At 32.9% G+C, this 24,582-nt stretch overlaps 2 protein-coding genes across 8 annotated transcripts in view; one reads left to right on the top strand and one right to left on the bottom strand.

Moving 5' to 3' along the window:
- Positions 1 to 93: 93 nt before the first annotated feature.
- On the top strand, positions 94 to 16,342 carry LOC148304747 (regulation of nuclear pre-mRNA domain-containing protein 1B-like). 4 transcript variants are annotated; one of them, XR_015838302.1, is made up of 8 exons: positions 133 to 443; positions 1,521 to 1,757; positions 4,868 to 4,945; positions 10,035 to 10,246; positions 11,361 to 11,469; positions 11,992 to 12,167; positions 12,636 to 12,876; positions 13,434 to 16,342. XR_015838302.1 is itself a non-coding variant. In XM_088267788.1 (7 exons), exons 1-7 carry the CDS (start codon positions 293 to 295, stop codon positions 12,789 to 12,791), a joined length of 1,119 nt encoding a protein of 372 aa, XP_088123914.1. In that variant the 5' UTR covers positions 94 to 292; the 3' UTR covers positions 12,792 to 13,076. The 4 variants fall into 4 exon arrangements, 2 of the variants coding, with proteins under 2 accessions (XP_088123914.1, XP_088123915.1); XM_088267788.1 differs by lacking the exon at positions 13,434 to 16,342 and having other exon boundaries at positions 94 to 443; positions 12,636 to 13,076; XR_015838303.1 differs by lacking the exon at positions 4,868 to 4,945.
- Positions 16,343 to 19,682: 3,340 nt separating this feature from the next.
- LOC148304748 (uncharacterized) overlaps positions 19,683 to 24,582 on the bottom strand; it is a 29,284-nt gene continuing 24,384 nt past the window's right edge. For all 4 annotated transcript variants that reach the window (XM_088267784.1, XM_088267786.1, XM_088267787.1 and 1 more), the window contains one exon: positions 19,683 to 24,292. In XM_088267784.1, coding sequence (XP_088123910.1) covers positions 24,194 to 24,292 — 99 coding nt within the window. In that variant the 3' untranslated portion in view covers positions 19,683 to 24,193. The remainder of the gene's footprint in view (positions 24,293 to 24,582) is intronic.

Genomic DNA, 24,582 nt, shown 5'->3' on the forward strand with positions numbered 1-24,582 from the left:
CCATATGATTTTCTAATGAAATTAACAACAAACCCCGCCTCAATATCGAAATGTGAATAAATGTAGGTAGGTACCTACTAGTAGGTTCATGTGCTTATGGTGTATTTTTTGTCAATGCTGGATATTCATTTTCTGGATACAGTATTTCTATCTGATTTTGATTTTGTTATCAGCGTTTTCTGGTGGGTTTTTTTCTGTCGTTTCGTCGGGTTGGTCGTTCTTCGTTTGTCGCTTGTTTTTTTCCGGACGAAGGTACCGCCGACCACGAAACTTGGATTATTTCTTTATAATAATGTCTGGATTTACGGAGAGTGCTCTTATAAAAAAACTGCATGATCTGAATTCTAGTCAACAAAGTATCCAAACGTTATCGTTATGGCTCATACATCACAGGAAACATCACGCTACTGCGGTCAAAATTTGGTTTAAAGAGCTTCTCAAAAGTTAGTATCAAACCATTTTATGTAGTCTCTTTCATTGATATGTATATTGTTTGCGTTAAAAATGTACTTTTAAACAAATTTCTCTCATTTGAATAGGTTTTTTTGTGGCAGTACATTTGAGGTTAGTAAGAAATAAAATAAAAACTCGAAAAAAATGATTAACAATGATGCAATGTTGCTCAGCAAACGTTAATTTAGTTATGAATTGAATAATTGTTTTTATTTTTCAAAACCGGGACCCTTATTTCGTATTTATCGTATGTTATGTGATTTATGGAGGAAATTAATTTTAGTTTTTGCGCAATTTATTCAACATTTATTTGATTTATTCATTCGGTTTTTCACTAAGGTAAAATATAACGTATTCTTTATTAGAAGAAAATAAAAGAAATTTTAACATAGCTTTAGTACATAAACATTTTATAAATATTTAACCTTTAAAAACTTGGATGAAAAAATCAAATAATTTATCAACATATTATGTTATTCTGTTTCATGTAAACTAAATACTTAAAGTTTGAAGATAAACACAAGAATTTTATTAAGAAATATCTTTAACATAAAAAGCTTGCTTCACACTAATATGTAGTTCATCTTTATTAATCATATTATTTATTATTGTCCGCCTCCGTAGTGTAATGGTCAGCACGCTCGACTACTGGAGGTCTCGGGTTCGATTCCCAGGGGGGGGGGGTCAAATAAACATAAGTTTTTTTTTCACTCTCATATTTATTCAATATTACCCTGGACTGGTACCTGAAGCGGAGGGCTGTTCACCTTTCCATCATATGTTAACGGATCAAGATAACACTGAGATTATATAATGCAGTGCCCTATGCACAATTGGGGTTGCAGATAAGGGTTTGAAGAAGAAGAAGAATATTCATTGTTAGAGTAATCCAATCCAAAGTTATTTAAAAAGCAGAAAACACCAAAATGAAGGTTTTTTCAGGTGACCAGATAAAAATTCTACTCGCACGAATTGAGAAACGCTGTTTTAGACATTGCACCATCAATTTATGTTTAAAAATAAAATTCAATTCATGGTTGTTGATTTTAAAAATATTTTTATTTCAGTCAAAGATGGAAAACAGTTGACGTTCATGTATCTTGCCAACGACGTGATACAGAACAGTAAGAAGAAAGGCCCGGAGTATGGCAAAGAGTTTGGCGACGTGTTAAAGAGGGCGTTTGAGCATATGGCCGCCACGGGGATGAACGAGAAAACCAGAAACACTCTGGGGAGGATCCTCAACATTTGGGGAGAGAGGGGCGTCTATACGGGAAAACAAATAGAAGAATTCAAAATCGCCGGTGAGTTTTGAAACCTTGTCACCAATTTAGAAACCTTGTTCTTGAATCACTAGAACTTCACTAGAGACATCTATTGATGAGATGTAAAGAAGCTTTTTATTAAGTAGAAACTCGTATGTGAGGTCCGAATCCTGGATTACAATCACACACATGAGAAACGCCAGAAAACACCATTTTCATTTTTATTATTTAAGCTTATAATTTTACCAGATAATTTATTTTTACGGGGCTGACGGCAGCCTGCGACCTCCATATTCTTCTTCATCTTTGATGAGATGTCAAAAAATAATGTGAAAATAACTCCTGTAATTGGAGATAATCCACATTTTGTGAACAAGTATTTGGACACACTCAAAATGTTGTAAATCGTTCAACTTGACTGATTTTCAGTTTTGCATATTTTTGGGATGTTATGCCCGGTTTCGGATGCTGATGCATGCCTGGTGAGATTGAAATCAATACAAGTAAATTTTTTGAATGAAGACTTGCCTAGAAAAGGGGTAAAAAATCATCACTATTTTATCAAATTTTCAATGATGGGAGTACAGTGGAGCCTCTCATAATGAGTAATTCGCATAGCAAGCAAAAAAAAAGTGAAAAAGTTGCTCCCTTATCGAGCTACATTTCGCACGTACCAGAGGAAGGGCAAGTTCCCTTTTCACGAAAACCTCCTGTGAGGCGGGACATTCGCACTAGTCAAAACAAAAAATGTTTCGCTTAACGGGTAAGATTCTGGAACGAATAATGCTCGTTATAAGTGGTTCCACTGTATTATTTTGATAAATTAGATTACCATAGAAGGAGGCTACTTGAACTTTGATGTGTTACTTGAGCCCAGTAAAAAAAAGGATTTAAATCTGTATTTGGTCTACAATAATGAACGTATCGACATGATTCATTGTTTCCCTGACAGGTCGTCGTGTTGGGGAAACAAGGTTCTATATAGATTCCTTATAGTTTTGAGATATGAGAGGTTGAAAATTTAGATAATGTTCTCTCTAATATTCTATGTAAATACTTGTTTATTATTTTAATAATATGAATAAATCAAACCGGAAAGCAAATTTAATGCAACATTTTTTAGAAAAGTTGGAATAATAAATAATTTTTAAGCAAAAGTTCAGATAGAACCTTGTGATTTTTCAAAATTATTCAAATAATACAATGCAACAACGTTCTATCTCAAATAGAACCTTGTTGCAGTCACTTAGATGACTGAAATATTTATTTTAATTTGTTTTTACTGCCAAAGTTGGTGGAATGAAAACGTTTTTTTGAATATTTTAGTATCAATAACATTAGGAAAAAGAAACAAAACATAACGTATATTGATTATCATAAATAAGGTTGATATTTTTTTATATTATAGGAAACAATTTAACAGAAATAAACATAACACAATAAAACTTTAATTAAAATATAATAAATGCAAAAAAATACAAACACTTAATAAAGCATTATAAGACATGAGTGAATGAGAAGACACGAGGAAATGAATTTATATGATCCCTGACCAAGCGCCTTTTTTCTTAGCAATTTTGTGGTGTTTTCCATGTTTACCTACCCCTTTTGTTTTGTGAAGGTATGTATACCTGTTGTAGCGTCTTCTAATGTAGACACTGTATATAACCTTCTGAGATATACCTATCTAGTGTTCCCAAATAAAATATTTTGTATACGAAACATGAATGATTCATTTTTTAAATAGTATTTAAACGTAAACTTTTTTCTTTCGGAAACAAAATGATATTTTAGAAATAAAATGATATTTTTCATTTTGTGACAGTTCATAATGCTTTTTATGTATGATGTTTCTTACATCTTCTGGAATCCAGTGCCCCGCACTTAAATTTGCACATTTCCAAGCAATTTTTCTTTTTGAGTACTTTTTTAGCAGCAACCAATTTGCCTCTGGTAAATAATGATAAATTCAACAGTGTAAATTCCACAGATTATCGCGAAAATTACTGATTTTTATTTCAAAATATGAAAAATGTATGCTTACACTACCTTTCTGTATCATTTTTTCGGGAATATTAATAAATTCACCCGTTATATCCCACAAAACTCGAATTTGGCGGTTTACAAAACTCAGCTATTCCGCCATCTTGAATACTATTTAGTATGAAATTAGTCAAGATAGAACCTTGTTTCTCTGAATGATATTTCATAATAACAGATAGAACTTTGTTTCCCTTTGAATTTCTAACGATTGAATTGGTTTTTTGTTGTAATTTTTATACAGATTGAACCTAAATTTAAATCTGAATAGAGTTAGAGTTAAATGTGAAAATACCTAAATGTGTGAGATAGAACCTTGTTTCCCCAACACGACGAGGTGACACTTATTGTCACAATACTTCGAACGATACCACGATCTAATTTTTGTACTGGGCTCAAGTAACTCATCAAAGTTAAAGTAGCCCCGTTCTACTGTACTATACTTGATTGTATACAATAATTACTATTAAATTTTTAAGCTATTTTTGGGTTGTCATTTGTCTTTATATTGTTTATCTTCATTATTGGCGTGGTGTCCCGACGCTGCAAAAAAACGTCCCGATATTTAGTCGAAATTGCTGAATCAAATGAGTTTATGTGATTGTTAGGATGAACCTAATTTTATTCAATTGTAAATTGTTTAGTGCGATACCTGAATTGCTTTGTATTGATGATATCGCTCACTCCTTTCAACAACGTCACATATCAAAAACTTGATTTTTCAGGAGATCGTTTATAAAGTTTAAAAATATAATCAAAAGTATTAAAAATAAATATCAAGCCACTTATTGGACTTTTTACTGTGCAACAGATCTTTTTAGGTAAAATCTGAATGTTATTTCTCCATTTGAAAAATATTTTGTATATTTAAAAAAATTATTAAACTATACCTTTTCTTCAAAATGCAAAAACAACACTTTCTGCCCTGTAGCGGGTAAATATTAAGTTAAAAATATGCCGCTTTTGATGGGATATAGTACATTTTCTGGGCATTCCGAAAACATGCACAACCGAAAATTTTCGATTTTTGATATATGACGTTGTTGAAAGGAGTGATCGATATGTGAATTGTCATGTTTTTGTGCCAACTAACTATGACTTTTCCTCAGTGAACATAGAACTGAGTGCTGGGATTAATGAAACCGGCCCCATAGAGTCTTCCGCTACCGCCGGGAGACCCAATAATTGTAAACATTTTTAATATTCTAACTTATTTTTATTATTTTATGTTTTGTTTGTAAATAAAACAGCATATGTATAGAACCACCAAGCTATGCTAGCTTCTTGTCTCGAGATAAAAGTCTGATTGACTGGAAATGCCTCATAAAATAATCGACAAATCATGTTTGGTGAATTACATGATTTGTTTAATGAATTTTGAATGAAAGTTATGTGTTTTGATCAATACATTGTTGTTGTTTGTTGTTTTGACTCTGTTTTAACTGTTGTAAGAAGTCTTTATTTTATCATTTTGATTAGTTTTATGTGTAAAACATGATAACATGACATGACACGAATTGTGTAAAGGTTACAAGGTTGCTAAAGATATAGACTTGATATAAATAAAATTCATTAATTTTACTATGTACTAATTTATTCTAGCTTCGTTGCATTATTGACTTAAAATATGCAAGTTTTATAGATCATTTTAGTAATACTAAAATTCTTCTAACCCTTATCCGCACCCAATAGTGCATAGGGCACTGCATCATATTGACGCGGTGTTATCTTGATTATTACTTACATGAAGGCAAGGTCATCACTCCTGCGCTTCAAGGACCAGTCCAGGGTAATATTAAATAAATATTAGCGTGTAAAATCACTAATATTTATTTTCACCCCCTTTGGGAATCGAACCCGGGACCTAAAGCACGGTACCGTAACATGGTAAACCCGGAGGCGGACAATACCATAATACAGTGGAACCTCTCATAACGAACATAAACAATTTGAAAAAGTTGCTCTCTTAACCTTTTAAACGCGTTAACTTTGTTCCTAATAGATGCTCATGCGCGGCTGTATTTCGCCGTTTTTTAAATGATTACTTTTATCATGTATTTAGTTATGAAACGATTTATTTTCGTAAACAAAAACGTTCAATGGGATTCATTGTGCCTTTTGGGTACTCTATAATACACGTGTGTCACATTATTCTTGAAATATATCGTAATATAAACAAATTAGATCGTAACATAAATAAATCAAAGCACGCATCGTGTGTCACTCTTACCCACTGGCGATGCGTAGCGTCGAGAGTGAGACAGATATAGGGCATGATTATGGCGCGGACTAATTACCGACGGTGAGAAAAATCAGGGATCTGTTGTTTTATTTATCCTTGTGATGTTACAAATTATTAGTCAAATATTTCAACAGATGTCATAAGGCCGAGGATTGACGTATTATTTTATCCAAAGTTCCACACCATGAAAAAATCCCTCCAAGTTGAACTGAGGTTCGAAACTTGGAGCAAAGTGAAAACACAAACGCTTATGTCAGCCGCGTATCGGGCATGTCTTGTTAAAACACATACGCTTATGCGAGCCGCGTGGATCCGGTTAACGAGCAATATTTCGCATAACGAGTTACAGAGAAAGGGCAAGTGCCTTTTTCACGACATTCACGAGCCGGGACAAATGTTTGCTTACCGAGTAAGATTCTGGAACCAATTATGCTCGTTCTGAGAGATAATATTAATAAATCATTTTTTTGAAATTTACTATACAGTAAATTAAAAAAAAAAACAAAACTTATAATCATTGGGATCCTAACTTAAGCGGTAAGGGATAGAGAAGTTATAGATACAAAAGAAAAGGTAACTAGAATGATCATGTAACTGAGGAAGAGAAATATGAAAGTAATATGACAGTCTGCCTCCGAAGTGTAATGGTCAGCACGTAGTGGTTCTGGAGGTCCCGGGTTCGATTCCCAGGGGGGTCAAATAAATAAAAGTGATTTTTTCACTCTTAATATTTATTCAATATTACCCTGGACTGGTACCTGAAGTGGAGGACTGATCATCTTTCCTTTGTGTGTTAACGATCGAGATAACACTGCGTTTATATAATGCAGTGCCCTATGCACCATTGGGGTGCGGATAAGGGGGTTTGAATGAATGAATATGACAGTGTCGGGCCGTGGTTAGTGTCGCGGACTCTTCGAGTCAGAGTTTCTCGGTTCGAATCCATTCTACCACAATTTGATACCTATTTGTAATAATGAGTCGCTTAGGCTCACAGAAGTAGTATGAAATTTAAATATTTGTGTAAATAATAAAAACAAAAATATTTCTCTTTAAAAAAAAAAAAAATCATAATGCAAAGCAGAGTGGAAGGTCAGCCAGCATAGAGAGAAGACATATATCTTAGTTTTCTAAGAGACTGGTATCTTAGCTGAATATATTTTTCCCCTCTTTCATTTTCCTACTTTAGTGTACAAGATTCTGACATGTCAAAAGTCATGGTTTAATTGGCATTATTTAATATTTGAAATGATTTTTTTTATTGTGATTAACTTTGCCGGGAGTATGGACGTAAATGAACGTCGGTGCGAATTTTCTTGAAAGGAGTATCGATGTTTATGAACGTCAAAAGTTTGTCTGCCAGTTGGTATGATCTAACTTGTGTAGCAATGACATCGGTGGATATTTGTATGTAATTTTGTCATAAAATATAACCTTGATATGTTATTTTTTTAATTTTATTTTTACATAATTTCTTTCTTGATAATACATATCACATGAAAAAAAATTTTTTTTTCATGTAAAACAATCCCACTCGCTAGGGAAAGCCGAACATAAATTATTGTACTCCCGGAAAGGTTAAGAAGTTTTGGTGGTACTATCGGATTGTATTGTGTTGTATTTTAAAGTTATACAAGCTGCTTTTTTGTTGTTCATTGTTTAGATTTCACCAGCTTATTTTGTCAATTATTTATATTAAAAATATTTTATTTCACATATGAAATATTACACATACTTATGGAGAAGAAATATTACTGGATGCCATATTATTATTTTAAGGCTGAGATCTCAAGCTTGTCTCAAGCGTTTAAATCAGAATGCGCTCAGGGATGCACGTGTATTCACGCTCATTTTTTTTAAAGAATGTACATTAGATATTTTTTAGTTTTTTAGGATATGTATCGATGAAATATTTTAATAATTTTTTTTAACTCCTTATTTTTTAATAATTATTTTCTTTTCAACACCATATAATTATTTCGAAGAAATACTTATTTTTTCAATGCGAAAACGGTGTTTTGAGAAAGATCAATTACGTAAAATGTTACCTGGATTTAGAGAAAATTAAGTTGCGACTAAAAGAATGCTGGGCCTTAACAAGTGGTTTGATTACAGACTGTTATTAATAAATTATGGGGTTAATTGCTAAACCTTAAATTCTCTGCATTTATAAAAGCAGGTGAGTTTTCGAATATTGGGTTACACACTCATGTAGGTTATTAACTCATGTGAAATGCTTTCAAGTAGAATGTGAAGGCAGGAGGATGAATTAAACAAATTATACATTTTGTATATTAACCCTTAATTAGTCGCTTGGGGTCAAAGCAACTTCGCATAAAAAAATTAAGCATTTTTTGCTTCGCATTTGATATTTAGTTCATGTTATTTCTTTTAAATATGATAAAATCAATAAAGCACTTTAATAATAAGCTAGTTTTATTATCTTATACATTTAATAAATAATAAGCAGTTATGTAATTTCTTCGTGATATTAATTAAGGGTTAAAAGCGTTGTTAACTTTGTGATATGGTAATATAACACTCTCCTTATCATTCATCGTTCACTTTGTGTAATACTACTTTAAAGTGGTATTTTATTTAACACATTTAAAGAGGCATTACACAATGTGAACGATGAATGATAAAGAGTGTGTTAACAAATTCTATGTTTTGTCAATTGTCAAAAGATGGATTCAACCATTCGGCATGCAATTACGTAATTTACTTATTTGATTTATCTGCATGTTTTTAACGACGTTTATGGAAAGTATTTTATTTTCAATGCACAGTCACTTAATGCTTCTTTTTGGTTTGCAGCAATTATTCTACAGACTTTTACTTTTTGTGCGGATATACAGTTTTCGAAAAATAAAAGAACGCCGTATTTTACAGACTATAAGATGCTAGGGATTATAAGACACTTTAATTTTGAAGCAATTTTTTTATGGAATTTTGGGGATCTCAATCCAGGGTTGTCCAAAGCGCAGCTTATATTTATGCAGCACGCGACGTGTTTTTGATCTACCGCAAATATGAAATATTTTCCTTTTATATAACTTGTTTTGTAGAATATTGTTTTGTTTTTATAGCATCCCAAATAAATAAATTAAATATATATTTTTCAACAAAAATTCAAACCCTCATCCACACCCGATGGTGCATAGGGCAGTGTATCGTATAAACACAGTGCTGTTATCTTGATCGTTAAAACATGAAAAAAAGGTGATCAGCTCTCCGCTTCATATACCAGTCCAGGGAAATATTGAATAAATATTAAAGTGAAAAAATCACTTATATTTATTTGAATCCCTCCTGGGAATCGAACCCGGGACCTCCAATACGGTAGCCAAGCGTGCTGACCATTACACTACGAAGGCGGGCGGAGGTGTTTTATTTGTATGGCATCCCAAATAAATAAATAAAATATTTATTCTAAAAAACAATCACATTATAATATGATGACATCCCTGTATAATATTTTTTGAGAACTCATCAAAGATGAAGAAGAATATGGAAGTCTGGGCAATTACGGGGCTGACGACCGTCATATTCTTCTTCATCTTTGATGAGATGTCAAAAATAATATACAGGGACGTCATCCAAAAATAATATACAAGTATTCGGACACACTCAAAAGTTGTAAACGTCCCTGTATTTTTATTTATTCTTTGAAAAGTTTAAGTATTTGTTTCTGCAGCCCTCCAATCTATTTAGCTATTTGGACAACCCTGCTTTGATCGAATAACATAATATCGTAGTCGTACAGGAGAAAGTGACCAACCACCAAAACGTAAAATGTTCAGGAGGGCCATTCAAGTCACTTTTGCTTGGCAACAAAATAAACATGAATGCAGTTAGTCATGTTTAACTTGTCAATATATTATACTTCCAAGTCTAAAATCCTTTGGGATTTTTTCAGGGCGATATTAAGCTAGTAAGATATCAAATAGTCAATGATCATGTTTTTGTAAAACAATGCACTCGGTCACTTTCTCCTGTATGACTACGATATCATTGTCTGTTATTTTTTTCAGTGGATCCGGAAGCGGCTTCCGCTGCCAAGCCGAAGAAACGGAAGGGGGGGGATGTGTTTGAAAACAACAACGACAAGCGGTCCAAGAACGGCGAGAGGGAGCGCACCTTCAGCGAGACCAAAGTGGAGGTGGACGGGCTCATAGAGACGCACGTGACGCTCAGCCCCAAGACCCCGCCTGGCGACCCTCCGGAGCCAGAGGAACTAGTCAAGGTAATACTAATAATTATTATTTGGATAATTTGTATAGCGCCATTTTCGTAAAATACTACCACAAGGGCACTTATAAAGACTCGAATAATATAATAAAATAACAACTATGTAATTTTTTCTTCATTAATTTTTTTAAACCAGCAACCGGGTTTCGTTACAGCACCAGTTTGATGATGTCGGTTACGACGAAACCCGGTTGAATGCATCGAGACACGTGTCACAATACATTTTAAGAAATAGTGATATTTACCGTGTGAAACTTAAATTTAAAAAAAGGAATCAACGCCTTGTGTTTAAATTACACAAGCTTGTAAAAGCATAATCAATAGCCGAGTTATCACCGGATTGATCATGTGGCACACTATGATTCATCAGGACCAGTTGGGGGTCAAACAAACCAATATTTTGGTGTTGTTTGACCTGCAAAACTGCATACTTTTGTCACCACATTGAAAGAATTGTATTTATTTTAAAATTTTACCATTTTAGTGCTGAGATTTTTCTTATGTGTATGCTAAAATTGCTGAAGAGTTTTTTTTGTTGGAAAAATGGTCCTTTTTTATTGGGTGTGTATAAAATCAGTAATATTTGTCTCAAATATTGATTGATTTTAGTATTTCTTTTACAGCATTTTGTAATAAACACACTTGTATATACTACAATATTTAAAGTTAAGTGCAATTCGAGAAAAAAAACATAAATTTCCTTTCAGTTTAGGAGTTTTTACCATCGATAAGCATCCTCCAATTGATAAATATTCTAATTTCATTGGAACTATCACTGCTTTGAGTATAACAATGACTTTCAACATCACTATTGGACGAATTTGACATTGTAAGGGTGAAAACAATAAGTTTTTACTAAAAATGTATTTAAGTTTTTCAATAAAAATTATTTAAATTTGTTTATTTGTGAATATTATTGATGAATTAAAACTTTAGAAAAGCGTACGCTACGACATAACCTCCCAGCTCGACCACCAAAATACACTGATGTCATTTTCGGTATATAGGGCAGGCCGCGCTTTTAGCAACCAGAGTCATACCGATTCTCGGTACTCGCAACGGTTAATATTGAATTTTAGTTTTTATTTATTTAATTTTTCAAATTACAGGCTCTCCTAGAACTGGAAAACAGCGCTTCTAGTGACGCAGCCGTTAGAGAACGCATAGCCTCCCTTCCTCCAGAGGTGTCCGAAGTCCAACTTCTCGCTAAGCTTGAAGGTATGTATATCCTCACTCGTCAGCAACACTCTTCATTTAGGGCTTAGCCGTGAATGTTTAGTTCTTTACGGAATTTATAAATTTAGGTTTTAGCTATTAATGTTCAGTTCATTTATCATGGTATTTTAAACATTACGGTTTAGCCATGAAGCTTTTGGGTTGAGCAAATCTTCTGTGGTCTCAATCTTGAGGATCGGTCTGCAGTAACAAATGTCACCTCCTTCGCCACTCCAGTGTATTTTAAGAAACCCTCTTCAGCTCCTTATACTATGAACAGCCCATGTCCTCAAATAAGTCGCAAAGATATTCGCTGCGTGATCGTATCTGGCGTTTTCTCCCTCCAGGTGCAGGAAACCCTCCTGTCTCAACACGTGACCGATCCATTTGGCGTGCCTCTTCGTGATTGTCGCGAGTAGGTGCCTTTCTTTAGTGGTAGTCTTTCTTCGATTATTCGTAGTAAATACATGAATTAAATTCCAACCGAAATAATTGAAGTTTCAACGAATGCCTTTGATGTGTCAGATAAAGAATCAGCCTTGAAGCTGTCTGCGCTGGTGTCGGCGGCCGTGGAGCTGCTAGCGGACTACAACGCGCGGCTGTCGGCGGAGCTGGAGCGGCGCCGCAAGCTGGCCGCGGCGTTGCGAGACTTCACGCAGGCGCAAAAGGATCTCACCCGGCAGTCTGAGGAGCAACTCGAGGTATATCTACCATTCGCTGTATTCCTTAAACTTGGAGGTTTGTTCTTTGTGGCGTATTTCTTCCTCATCTTATGATGAGAGGCCTAAAAGTATGAAGAATGAAGAGAAAAATTTAAAAAGAAATGTTATGTGTATTGTAAGGAGATATAAATATATTAAATTAGAGTTAAATTAAGTGTAAATATTAGTTTGTATTAAATGTAATATAAGCTAACTGAAGAAATAATCTGCCTCTTTATAAATTAGTCCGCCTCCGTAGTGTAATGGTCACCTGGGAACCCATTGAATAAATATTAGAATGATTTTTTCACTCTAATTATTATTCAATATTTCCCGGGACTGGTTCCTGCAGCGGAGGGCTGGTCACCTTTCCTTCATGTGTTAACCATCAAGATACACTGTGTTTATATGCTGCAGTGCTCTATGCATTGAAGAAGAATACTAAGTGTACCGGTGCAAACATTCCAGGAATACAATGAGAAGTTACAAAAAATCTACGCCGTTAGAACGGAGATCAAGTCGCATCTGGAGAGCTTGCCGGACGTGACGCAGCTCCCCGACGTGACGAGCGGGCTCGCCCCCCTGCCCTCGGCCGGAGACCTGTTCAGCCTGCACCACCGCTGACGGCAGCTGCTGCGGGGGCCACACCCACCCCCCCACCACCTCAACTTGCTTCTTTTCAAAAGACATTTACTCGGGACGAAGCACGGTAACCCTTTCCACCATTGCTAATTCACATTTTGTTTTTAATTATTAAATTTGATATATTTGGCATCACATTTTAAAAGTATTTTATTTAGGAATCATGTTTTGAATAAAAAATTCATAAAATGCCCTTGAAAGTTAATTTTTTAAATTGACTATGCTAAAAACTCAAATTATTAAATGTTGAACGATTGAAAAAAAAAACATATGTTGACTGTTTATTGAGGGAATATTTTTTGTTGTTTCTTCTTTAAGAGAATCTCCCTATTACTAAAGTAATAGGTAGCACATGTGTGGATTAGTTTAATAAGAAACAAATATATGCATGTCAAAAAATGATGTAAGTAAAAACTGTGTTATGATAATCTTGGATCGGATTGTGGTTCCGCAGTTGTATCCTCCACTGCATCACAACTTGCCTCCTACTCTTGCCTTCTACTAAATTACAATTTTTACACTTTACAGTATTGTATACATGGAAATAAGCACCCTTGAGGTAATATTTAACGCAAATGGTCCTCTATATGTACCAGGTGTACAAGTATGAAGTGTGGATTTCAGGCAACACATGGCACGCCAATGCAGTGTAGAGAAACACCCTGCATTTTCTGCCGTCAACAAGAGTCAATGTGCACAAGCCATTAGTTAAAAAAAGTGTTTGTATAATATTGTTTTGCTGTATTGAATATGCCGAAATTTGTGCCAAATAAAGAGCACTCGCGGACAGAATTATTTTTATTTGAAAGAAGTTCAAGATGAATCACACCAATTACTTAGAGAAGCTTGTGGTGTGAACATACTCCATCACAAGAGAAATCCATATTTCAGACTCGTACACCTGGTAAGTTATTAACTTTTATTATTAGCACATTCAGTTGACAAAACGTAAATATTTGTGCATATGGTATAAGAGTACAAAAATTGTTATTCAAAAAAAAAAAAAGCTACAAGTGATTTATTCAGACAATTTGAGTGGCTAGGTAGATTTAAGAATATAATTATGGGTATTATTTTTTACAATTCCTCGCTCTTGTATTTTTATCGCAAGTAAAAATTGACAAGTTATAAAATAATAAAATAAAAAGTAAATAAATTTGAAATTTTAATTCATTAATGTTTTCTTGGGCAGATAATTCACTTTAATTGAGTGTAAGATTTTTTTGCTTGTAACTGTGATTTTTGTCATCACCATTGTGTTATTTAAATATTACGGACTCAGTATTTGGATTTAAATTTTCCAAGGCGCCGCAAGCTTTAAACCAAGGCATTGCTGATACGGCGCCGAGATTATATACATGCAATACCAACCTCCGCAGTACGTTAATTATTCCGTACATTTATTGTTATTATTTTATTTCAAGCCTGACAAGTATATTTAGGTAAAATACAAAGTTTTGCTTTGTAAATGTCTAGAACCTCCCACTTTTCCAGGTCAGACAATAATTGACATCTACAATTCAAATATGTAGCATGTATATATGTAAGTATTTGTTACTATGTTAACCAGGTCTGTGACCTAAATTTTTGTTAATTGTCCATTTTAAAGTATCTATTAATAATTTTTCACATTTAACACGTCAGATGGAAAGCCAATGTCTAATTATTGTAATATCTTTATTCATTTTGTATTACGTAAATATGTTTGTTGTAAAAATAAGTTCTCAGATAATGGAGTTAATGTACAGGAGAAAAGTTTAACCTAGACATTCTTACATACTTTCAAATGTTTTATTTAAATGAAATTATTGATATATTATAAACAACATACTTTTGGGCACACTTTGCATAAATTTTGAACTGTTAAGGTGGAGACTGACCGGAGCATTTCGTCATAACAAAACGTTGTAACATTGTTTTACGCTACGACGAAACGCTCCGGTCAGTCTCCACCTTTAAATGTAAAATGTTTGTATCATATTATTTTATTTTATAAAGTAACATCCGATGTGACTTGTTCTGCTAGTATTTTAGCAACCATTGGGATCGAGGGAAATGATTAATATTCATTATTTATTCATAAATATGGTATTTATTAACATATTGACTGCCATGCTAGCCAACAGAAGCTTACACAAGACATTCCAATTGCACCTTGTCGGCTACCGGTGGCTGACACACTATATATCTTATTTTGGCTTAATTTTTCGAACTCTCAAACACGCCCGCTGTATACATTCATTAATTGCTATTCTGAGGGGACACAATCATTGACAAGGTCTTCTAATTGCGTTATGTCAGTAATCTCAGTCCGATTTAAAAAAACCCAATAATTTGCCATTAAATTATATCAAATGCAACTATCGTATTTATATCTATTTAATGGAAAACCATAAAACACTCTTGAACATTTTATGAAAATCCTATTGGCAGTGAACATGTTAAAGAATTATAACAATAATTTCTCTAACCCTTATCCACACCGAATGGTGCATAGGGCATTGTATCGTATAGAAGCAGTGTTATCTTGATTGTCAAATACATAAAGGAATGGTGATCAGCCCTGCGCTTCAGCTCCCAGTACAAGGTGATAAAAATGACTCAATATTTTTAGGGTGAAAATGTTTCTTATCTCCTTCGGGAAAGAATTAAATTAAATTTTTCAAAATCTCAAATGTGATCTGGTGCTTGCCATCTGGCAGTGTTTTTTCGCCGATAATAACTTTATAAAATAAATTTTTCAATGTTACAATGAATTTTCATTTAGGAATTTATCATTGATAAAAAAAATATTTTGGACCATTACCAAAATTAAAATGCAATATGTATGGTTTTTGTGCGCACGGTTGACACAATTTAATCAGTCATTTTGACACCGTTTTAGATTGACTGCACATTTGTGCCAACCCTTAGCAGCCTGCGGGGAAGTTTTTCATGTTCATAAAATATTTAATTTACAATACATTATCAATAAAATAATTTGTTTCAATCCATGACAGTTTTTTTCTATTTGTCATTTTACTTCCATACATGCATTGTTTTTTTTTTTTTAATATAGAAAATATTACACTTACATTACTCTCTTTTGATAACTGTTTTTTTTTTTTAAAGATCTGGTAAAAATATTATTTAAAAAAAGTAATGGTTTATTTGCAAAAAAAATCCTTCAGTAAAAAGATGGAAACCTCCACATTTTCACTCTTTTCATACAAATTTATTGTTTAATACATATCAAGATGAGCTATGGCTCTTCATACCAGGGTTCCCCGCAGGCTTAACGTTGGCATTAATCTAAATCATGTCATCACGCTATGTAAAGTATATAATATGGCTAAGTTGACTAAACTGGTGATTTATTATAATGTGTATCTTGTGATTGAATAAGTAAATTTTAAATTCCTATGTAACTGTATATAAAAAAATAAATTGTTATCTAGTGTAATATATATGAATGTAATAGGATTTTTACCAAAAAATGTGTTGATTAGTGTGTATATTATGTGTAAATAAAGAAAAGGATTTTTTGAAAAACATATTTTTATTTTATTTCCAAACATAATTTTAACAAGGTATGAAAATTTCAATGAAATTAAAAATAATAACTTTTCATGGTGTCTATTTTTTTTAGCAAGAAAACTCCTCCAGTATGTTTTTTATCCATCTCCAAGAAATATTAAATATTACACAACTAGTTTTTTTGATCAGAAGAACATTGATGTCTCAGGCAGATCTGTAATTAAATAAAACAATGAATTAGAAAAATATGTGAAAGACTCAATTAATTTGCAGTAAAATGATGGAAATCAGTATTTTTTTCTCTACAAAAAAGATTCAGAGACGAAAAATAAAACGCATCATTTTAATGGAAATCATATTGTTTCTGCAACTAGTTATCTCAATGATCACAAGAGGTCATGGCAGTCTCATAAAAAACTTTAATTTCTTTCAAAAGCAAAGAAATGCAACAATAATATTCTATTGAAAATAATTATGATAAAGATTGTTTAAACAAACTAAGTAAATGAAATAAAAATATACTAATTTAGAGTAATAGAGGTGTAGGGATTGAATTAAAACTAATGAATATTCAGATATAATAAATGATAAAAAAAACAGTATTCATACTTTTTCCAATTCAGTTATAAATATGCTGGAACTTGCTGGTCTGTTCTTGTTGCCTTTCCTGAAAAAAAAATATATATATTAGTCTAAAGTCAATTGATAGTTTTTATCAAATATTTTGATAAATTTTGTTCAGAATTTGTCTTCGACACTTTATATTCAGAGACGAAAAATAAAAACAGCATCATGTTTATGATTCTAGATTAAACTATAGAACACATAAAACAAATGTGGCATTCATTATTTTTTTAATTTATAAAAATATTTTTACCCTTTTTATTGATTCCCACAGGCAATTAGTTGTGGTTATTCCGCGGCTCAAAAGGAAATGCAGTTCTGGCTAATTCGGCAAGAATCCACTTTCTCCTTCCTGAATACTTTTACAAGTGCGAGTCTTTCCTGTAAAGTAAAACAGTATGTCATAATAACGTAGCACTAATCAATTTTGCAATAGACAAATATAAGAAACTTTTATCAGATAAATGTTATCTGCATCTTTGGTTGGATGACGAAAAATATTTTTGAACATCATTTAAATAACAAATTTATCATTAAGTTATAATAAAATATTTATAGTGATTTTAAAACAAAGTTATATTTTAATTATAAAATGGAAAATCGCAAAGTAACTGCTTCAAATATAAATACTTATTTTGACTTGGGACAGTTTTTGCAGTATTCTCACGGTATAAGGTAGCCATTGATCTCATCGGAACATATTTTATGGCAACCCTTACTTCACTCATGGTGAACGGTCATGGTCTTCTAATGAGGGACAAATTATAATGTTTATACTATACTAGAAAGGTCCATAAGTATTATCAAACTGTGATACATTTGATAATACTTATGAACCTATGGATTGACAAAAAATATATCTTACATTTCTTGTGTAGAATTGACTCCTTTCAAAATCACCATAAATTTTGCTTGTAAACGGCAATCCCTCGGAGATTTAACCCAGTATTTGCTTACTCAATCATCACAAAAATCATTTAAGGTTTTCTGGAATACAAAATTTATATTCATGTTAATAAAAGTAATCGCATCAAAATAAAACTAAATTGTATATGTAAAACTCAGATTGTTTTAGCAACATGATGTATTCAGAGACGAAAAATAAAGGCATCATCGTAAAAAAAACATGAATTTAAAAGAATTAAAAATAAACAGTAATTTTGGTTCTTCATACTTAAACCAGATTGAAAAAATTTCCTTTGGATATTAAATACGAATAACAAAATTGACAAAATAAACATAGATTTATTGAGACGGATGATAAATTAAATAAAAATTATTTACCTTCATCGAAATGATTTTTCCAAATATTTAAAATAATCCCAAGACTTTTGCTAATTTTGTGGGCAGCTGAAGATGTGACTGAAAAACAAAATAGTCACATATTAGTAAATATTCCTTTTGTCTAGCAAACAATTTTATTACTATTTAAATGTCAGGGCAAAAAATAAACAGCAAAAAACTCTTGATTTACAAAGCCTGTTAAGTTTCCTCATACATAATGAAAAATGTATACAAAAATGAGATTGACCAGGACCTTTCTCCTGCAATCTACTTAAAATGATCATTGTTCTATTAAATATTTTCTAATACTATCCTATTTTAGTACTTTCAACATTCGATAAATGTCACTAACAGTATGTATTGTTTAATTGTTATTCTTTACCGTATTTCTGACAAAAGGTTAGAGATGAAAAATATAATTCTACTCCCCGGAAATGTCTTGCATTGTAGACTAGAAATTGCAAAAGTTGACGTTAAAACATAACATTGAAAATATACATTTGTGAAGATATAAAGGCTTGGTTTATAAAAATACATTAGGGGTACAGAGTGGTGGTAATTTACTAAAAAAAAAACCTGATTTTAAATGAACAAGACTAGGAAATAAGAAAGAAAGGATCCATTTAGTCATTTTTGTTTTAGATTTTTCATTAAACTAATATAATGTTTGGAGAATATGCTCATTTACAACAGTCCAAATTTTCAATTTCCTGAAAAATTAAATACTTATTTATGCAGTCAAATCAAGATAAAAGTGAAACCCCTGTAAAACAAAGCTGGCTTAAGGTCCCGTTATTTTACCCCTATGTATAAGAGACTTCATTGGAAGAGAAACATGTCCCATTCCATCAGACTCTCTTATATCCAGGTTTGACCGTGTTTAGAAAATATTAAAGTTCGTAAATTGATACAAATAAAAGAGAAAAAACTCACCCTTCCGTAGATGTGGTTTAGCCTTCGTGAATGGGAACATTTCCGATAGTAAGATACAATTGACCTATTGAGAACTACTTGGAATAACACGCAGAATTAACAGTTTTCATTTATTTTTTATTCACAGGAAGAAACACACATTTTGTACAGAGCGCGGGAGTGTCAATGAATGATAAAATATTAGACCTTAGTCGAGTGGGGAAACGGGAAACGATACAGCGGATGATTGTTTGGTAATTAACTAAAGATAAAGTGTGCATTGTCGTCTTCCGCACATTTCTTCCTGCCACCCACACGCATTCTTCCCTAATCCAACTAACTACCGATAAAAGCCGTAAGTGCACTTCATTAGAAAGAACTTAAATTAACTTTATACAGCGGATCTGTTAATAGTTTGTTGCGTGAAAGAAATATAGGCAAAACATACTGTCCCCAGACTAGCGAGAGATCTTCCCCTTACAACAATATTTTAAATAGGACTTTCAAATAATTCCATCGTATATATATATATATATATATATATATATATTATGCTTTATATAAAAAAAAAACGACACTGAGTTTTATGGATTTAAGAGCGATGGAGTATATTTCAGTATACATACACATCAATAATCAGGCGGACAACTTACATTTTATCATGTGAGCTGCCAATTTTTTAATTCATTTACATCTGTACATGATTAAGAACAAAAAAAAGCAATCCATATAGAAATGAAAGGTATAAAACTCGGTTTTATAAAATTTAAAATTTGGAGATTATGCTTTTCGTATAATGTATAATATAGTTTTTTTTTTTACTATTCTATGTAGTAATAAAAATATTGATAGCTCTATTTGATTCTCATCCTTCTACCATAGAAATACTCTGCTCCGTAGGTCCGCTCACCCTTACCTCTACCTTACTCTACAATATATACACTAAATGCGATATTAGCTATAAGACAAACAGACATGGCAGCTTCGGCTGGTTTTACATCGAAACATTCTCACAATCAAATACAATATGTGAATGTTAATTATTCATAATTTACAATTGGAATACTTAAAACTAAGTGCGCTGGCGGATAATTACAGCGGGCCTTCGTCAACAATACTTGGGGGAACACGGACATCATAAAAGCTCATTACCCTCTGACTGAAGAGACCAACACTTGAAAAAATTAGTAAAAACTTATAATGACAAATCTTTTCAAATTTCTAAGGAAATATTTTTTAATAAAAAAATAATAATAAAACCCTTATCCGCACCCCAATGGTGCATAGGGCACTGCGTCATATAAACGCAGTGTTATCTGGATGGTTTACACACGAAGGAAAGGTGATCAGCCCTCCGCTTCAGGTACCAGTCTAGGGTAATATTGAATAAATATGACTGTGAAAAAATCACTTATATTTATTTTACCCCTCTTGGGAATCGAACCCGGGACCTCCAGAACGGTAGCCGAGCGTGCTGACCATTACACTACGGAGGCGGACAAGGAAATATTTTTAGATTTTTTTAACTATGGTAAAATTTGAATCAAAAACCTTTCGCTGTTAATTTCAATTACAAAAAAATCAATTGGTTTACATCACACAATTAATATGTACCACTCGTATATGTATATACCTTCAAGTTCCATTATGCTTAGCATTATAAAAACGTACAATAATCTGTAAACACTCGGCACATATAGTTTAGCACTTCATGCAAGCACGCCGTAGGACATGATGACATTTAAACGATAGAAACAAACAGTGAACTTAGTCGACGTAATAATTTCATAACCTACAAAAATGTATATCGCAAAAGGCCCTTACGATTAAAACACAAGAATGATTACAATTGTAGCGGTAGAATATCATTTTCCCACAATTAAAAAAAAATATCAACTATATAAATTAAAAAGATGTTGAAAAATTAAAATAAAATACATATAGTAATATTTGAGAAAAATTAAACTGAAAACACTTTACAAACTAAACACGGAACTAATCCTATACAAATATTATTTAATTCAATTTTATTTATGCACTCGGATATTCATATTAAATCACGCAGCAATTTATTACGAAACTTTTAAAAATATATCTGAAATGGGCTTCTATCCCCGAGTTGCATTTATACCATCTTCCTATTCACTAAATAACCAATTTAATATTTACACTAGGATTACAAATTTAAAGGATAACAGAAACCATTCAACAATGCCGTAAACCTTTGAGGAACCAAACTTACTTCGTTAAAAACACACGGATACAGACTTACAACTACGCAAATAGTCGAGCTAACTCCATCAACATGCCTCTTACCCAGTTGGCCATCTCGTATCCTACTTATATATATCAAAATATACAAACTGACAAACGTAAAAGGTTAATTTCAGTGGCTAATTCCACTTGAGGTTTAATTTATGAGAGCGCAAACATAGCGTATCCGGACAATGTCGCAAAACTTTGTCCATTTCTTAGCTCGCAAACTAATAAGATAAAGTGACGCAACAGTAATAAATTGCTGTAATTTCACAACGTTTTCAATGCTAAATCTTAGTTCCGACTTCCAATTCCCATCTCAATAGGAAATCTTCATCTCTGTCGAGGGTCAATAGAATCTCGCCATCGATACAGAAAAATATCCAAAGATGTCAACCAATGTGATTAATCTTAACTGTATGTCACTACTTTTTTGACTGTTGGGAAAGTTCCGCAACATGAACAATAAATTACACTTAAGTCTATGCTAAGCAGCAAAGTATACGACATTAACAATGGGACCATGTCCCAACCCTTATTTAAACAACAAAAAAATACAATTTACACACCACTGAACCCATTTTTACCCACAAAAATATTTGTTACATTTTTATTTTATTTTTATTACAGAGATATAAATATGGAATTTTTAAAGTGACAAAATGGATTTGAAAGCTACTCTAATATTAACATTTTTTATTAACATTGAAAGCAGTGTGTCAGACCTGCTTTATTGGCATAGTGGTTAGCTAGTTTGGCTAACGTGCCGGAGGACCTAAACCAGTGTTTCCCAGTTAGTGGTAAGGAGTACACACAGCAATCTAAAATAATATAATCAGTAAAAACACAAAAACTAAACATCATCACAGACTTTTAACTCCAAGATGATTTGAGATTGAAGCTGACCAAAAAGCAACTTTCGAGAGTTGTGCAAAAAAAACCTGCACATTCGTCATTTTAAATAAATTTTTACCACTGTATTTTGATGGTAATAAGTGTGACAAAAAACTGATCATTCCTGCGATAAGGAATACGTGAGTTTGAGGTTTTTCTTGAAGTGGTATGCAGAAAAAACTAAATTGGGAACCACTGTCCTACATGATTCACAGGTGATCAAAATAAATACATATATTTGTTACTTATATTATTTGACGTTACCCATGTCCCGGGAGAGCAAGCGTTCACCATTATTAGCGATCAACACAACACCGTGTCGTCCAAAATATGTTTCGAAATCTTGCCAACCAAGAAGGCGATCATGCAATTTGACAGTACAAAACAGACTTTTAATTTATGAAGCAAATTGCGTAATTCATTTATAAACGGGAGCGTCTGCCACTCTCGTTGCGTGCGGTTATGAAAATAGACTTTCAAAAGGAATTCCAACTAATTTAGACATAATTAGTGTTCATATTATCATAGCATAAAAAACAAACAAAATACCAAATCAGTCTTTCGAGATGAAATTAAACGATTAATTTCAGGAAACCATCCCAACCACTCATTGCTGGCGGCAATATACCACATCTTTCACTCCGATATATATACACAAGACCTAAATCTATTTTAGACGCAAGACAGTTAAGACAGTTTGATCATTGTATGTTTACACTTCTTATATATAACAACACAAGCGATCACCAGTGATCCGTTCAATAGTCAACATTTAATATCTATGTACACGTAAAACTAAGCAATGTTTCAAATCGGAGGCCGTATTTAACAGATGAGCTGTATCACCGACGGTGCGTTACACTTTCTAAAACCGGGTTAAAAATAATAAGCCATCTTGCCGTACACACATGTTATAGTAAAGAAATCATACATATTATTCAATTGAATAATACATCCAATCACATTGTATTAATTTTTCTGCCTTTGCAATACTAAACAATGAATATTTATTTATATGAAATTGTTTCGATAATAAATGTGTAAATATATAGATATTACTTTGAGATAACGCTTGACTGCACGATATTTTAATTGCTAAAATATGCCAAATCGTTACTCTACTGTGATAAAAGTGATATAATTGTTTTGTTTTTATTATTATTGTTCCAAATCTTAGTTCTTACTGTTGGTATGCCCATTGTGCATTTCGCACACAGTGCCACAATAGGGGGATCAAACCTTAATATCTCGGGACTAAAGGTCAATGTTGTAGTAATATTTTTTTGCTAAAAACTTAGTATATTCTTCACACTGAAGACATTTTTGGAAATAATCCCCAAGACAAGTATTCTATCATACGGTCACGTGATAAAATTGAGCTATGTTCATGAACAGCAGATGAATACCATAATCGGGTAAAACATATCTGCATCTCGCTCGCGCAGCATGTCGCGATAGTAACCCAGTGAGAGAGACCCACTGTAAAAATGCTTGTTTTACAATAATCATAGACAATAATACCGCAATGGTAACATGAGCACTTTATGTTCATGAGTGAGAGAGAACCACTGTTATCATTTTACAGTAAACATAGACAATATTACAAATGTCATATTTTTCAAATCGTATTAGATAATTTACAATCTAAATGGTTTGTAATTTACTTACAAATGGAACTTAATAAAAACATATAAGTTTAGTATTACGCTGCCGAAAAATCAAAAATGCGAATGGCGAAAGGTTCAATCGAATAAAGCATTTTCTATACAATCTTGCCATAGTGCGGTAGAATGGCTATTGGAGTATCTACACTATTTACAATTTAGTCCAGTGGTCAGAAGGGGGGTCAGTCTTATAATTTTGTTTTGAAGTAGATGGCGCGGGGTGCGACGGCGAGCTCAGTTGGCGGCGGCGTGGCGCGCCGAGGGCGGCTGCATCGTGTCCTGGCGCCGGTACAGCAGCAGGTAGGGCGTGCGCGGCAGGCGCGGGTGGAGAACCTGAGAATGTGGATTAACCCGTATTTAGCTTATTTTCACATATTTTGCATAAATTGCTAATTGCTTTTCATCATCACTACTTTTGTAGGTAGAATTAAAAAAAATTTACTTAAAAAAATACTAAAATCAATGTTAAATTCACAGCAAAATAGTTTTAAATGATTATTTATAAATGTTTTTAACTTATTAAAAACGTTGTACATGCGCGCGCTAAGACACGTCCGTACAGGTCGATACCTAAATCAAATTGCGCAATAGTCGGTATTCCGACGCTCCACACTTTATACGCA

This window comes from Brachycentrus maculatus, unplaced genomic scaffold, assembly GCF_059751285.1.
Source record: "Brachycentrus maculatus isolate JH-2025_06_01 unplaced genomic scaffold, ASM5975128v1 h1tg000306l, whole genome shotgun sequence".
NCBI lineage: Eukaryota > Metazoa > Arthropoda > Insecta > Trichoptera > Brachycentridae > Brachycentrus > Brachycentrus maculatus.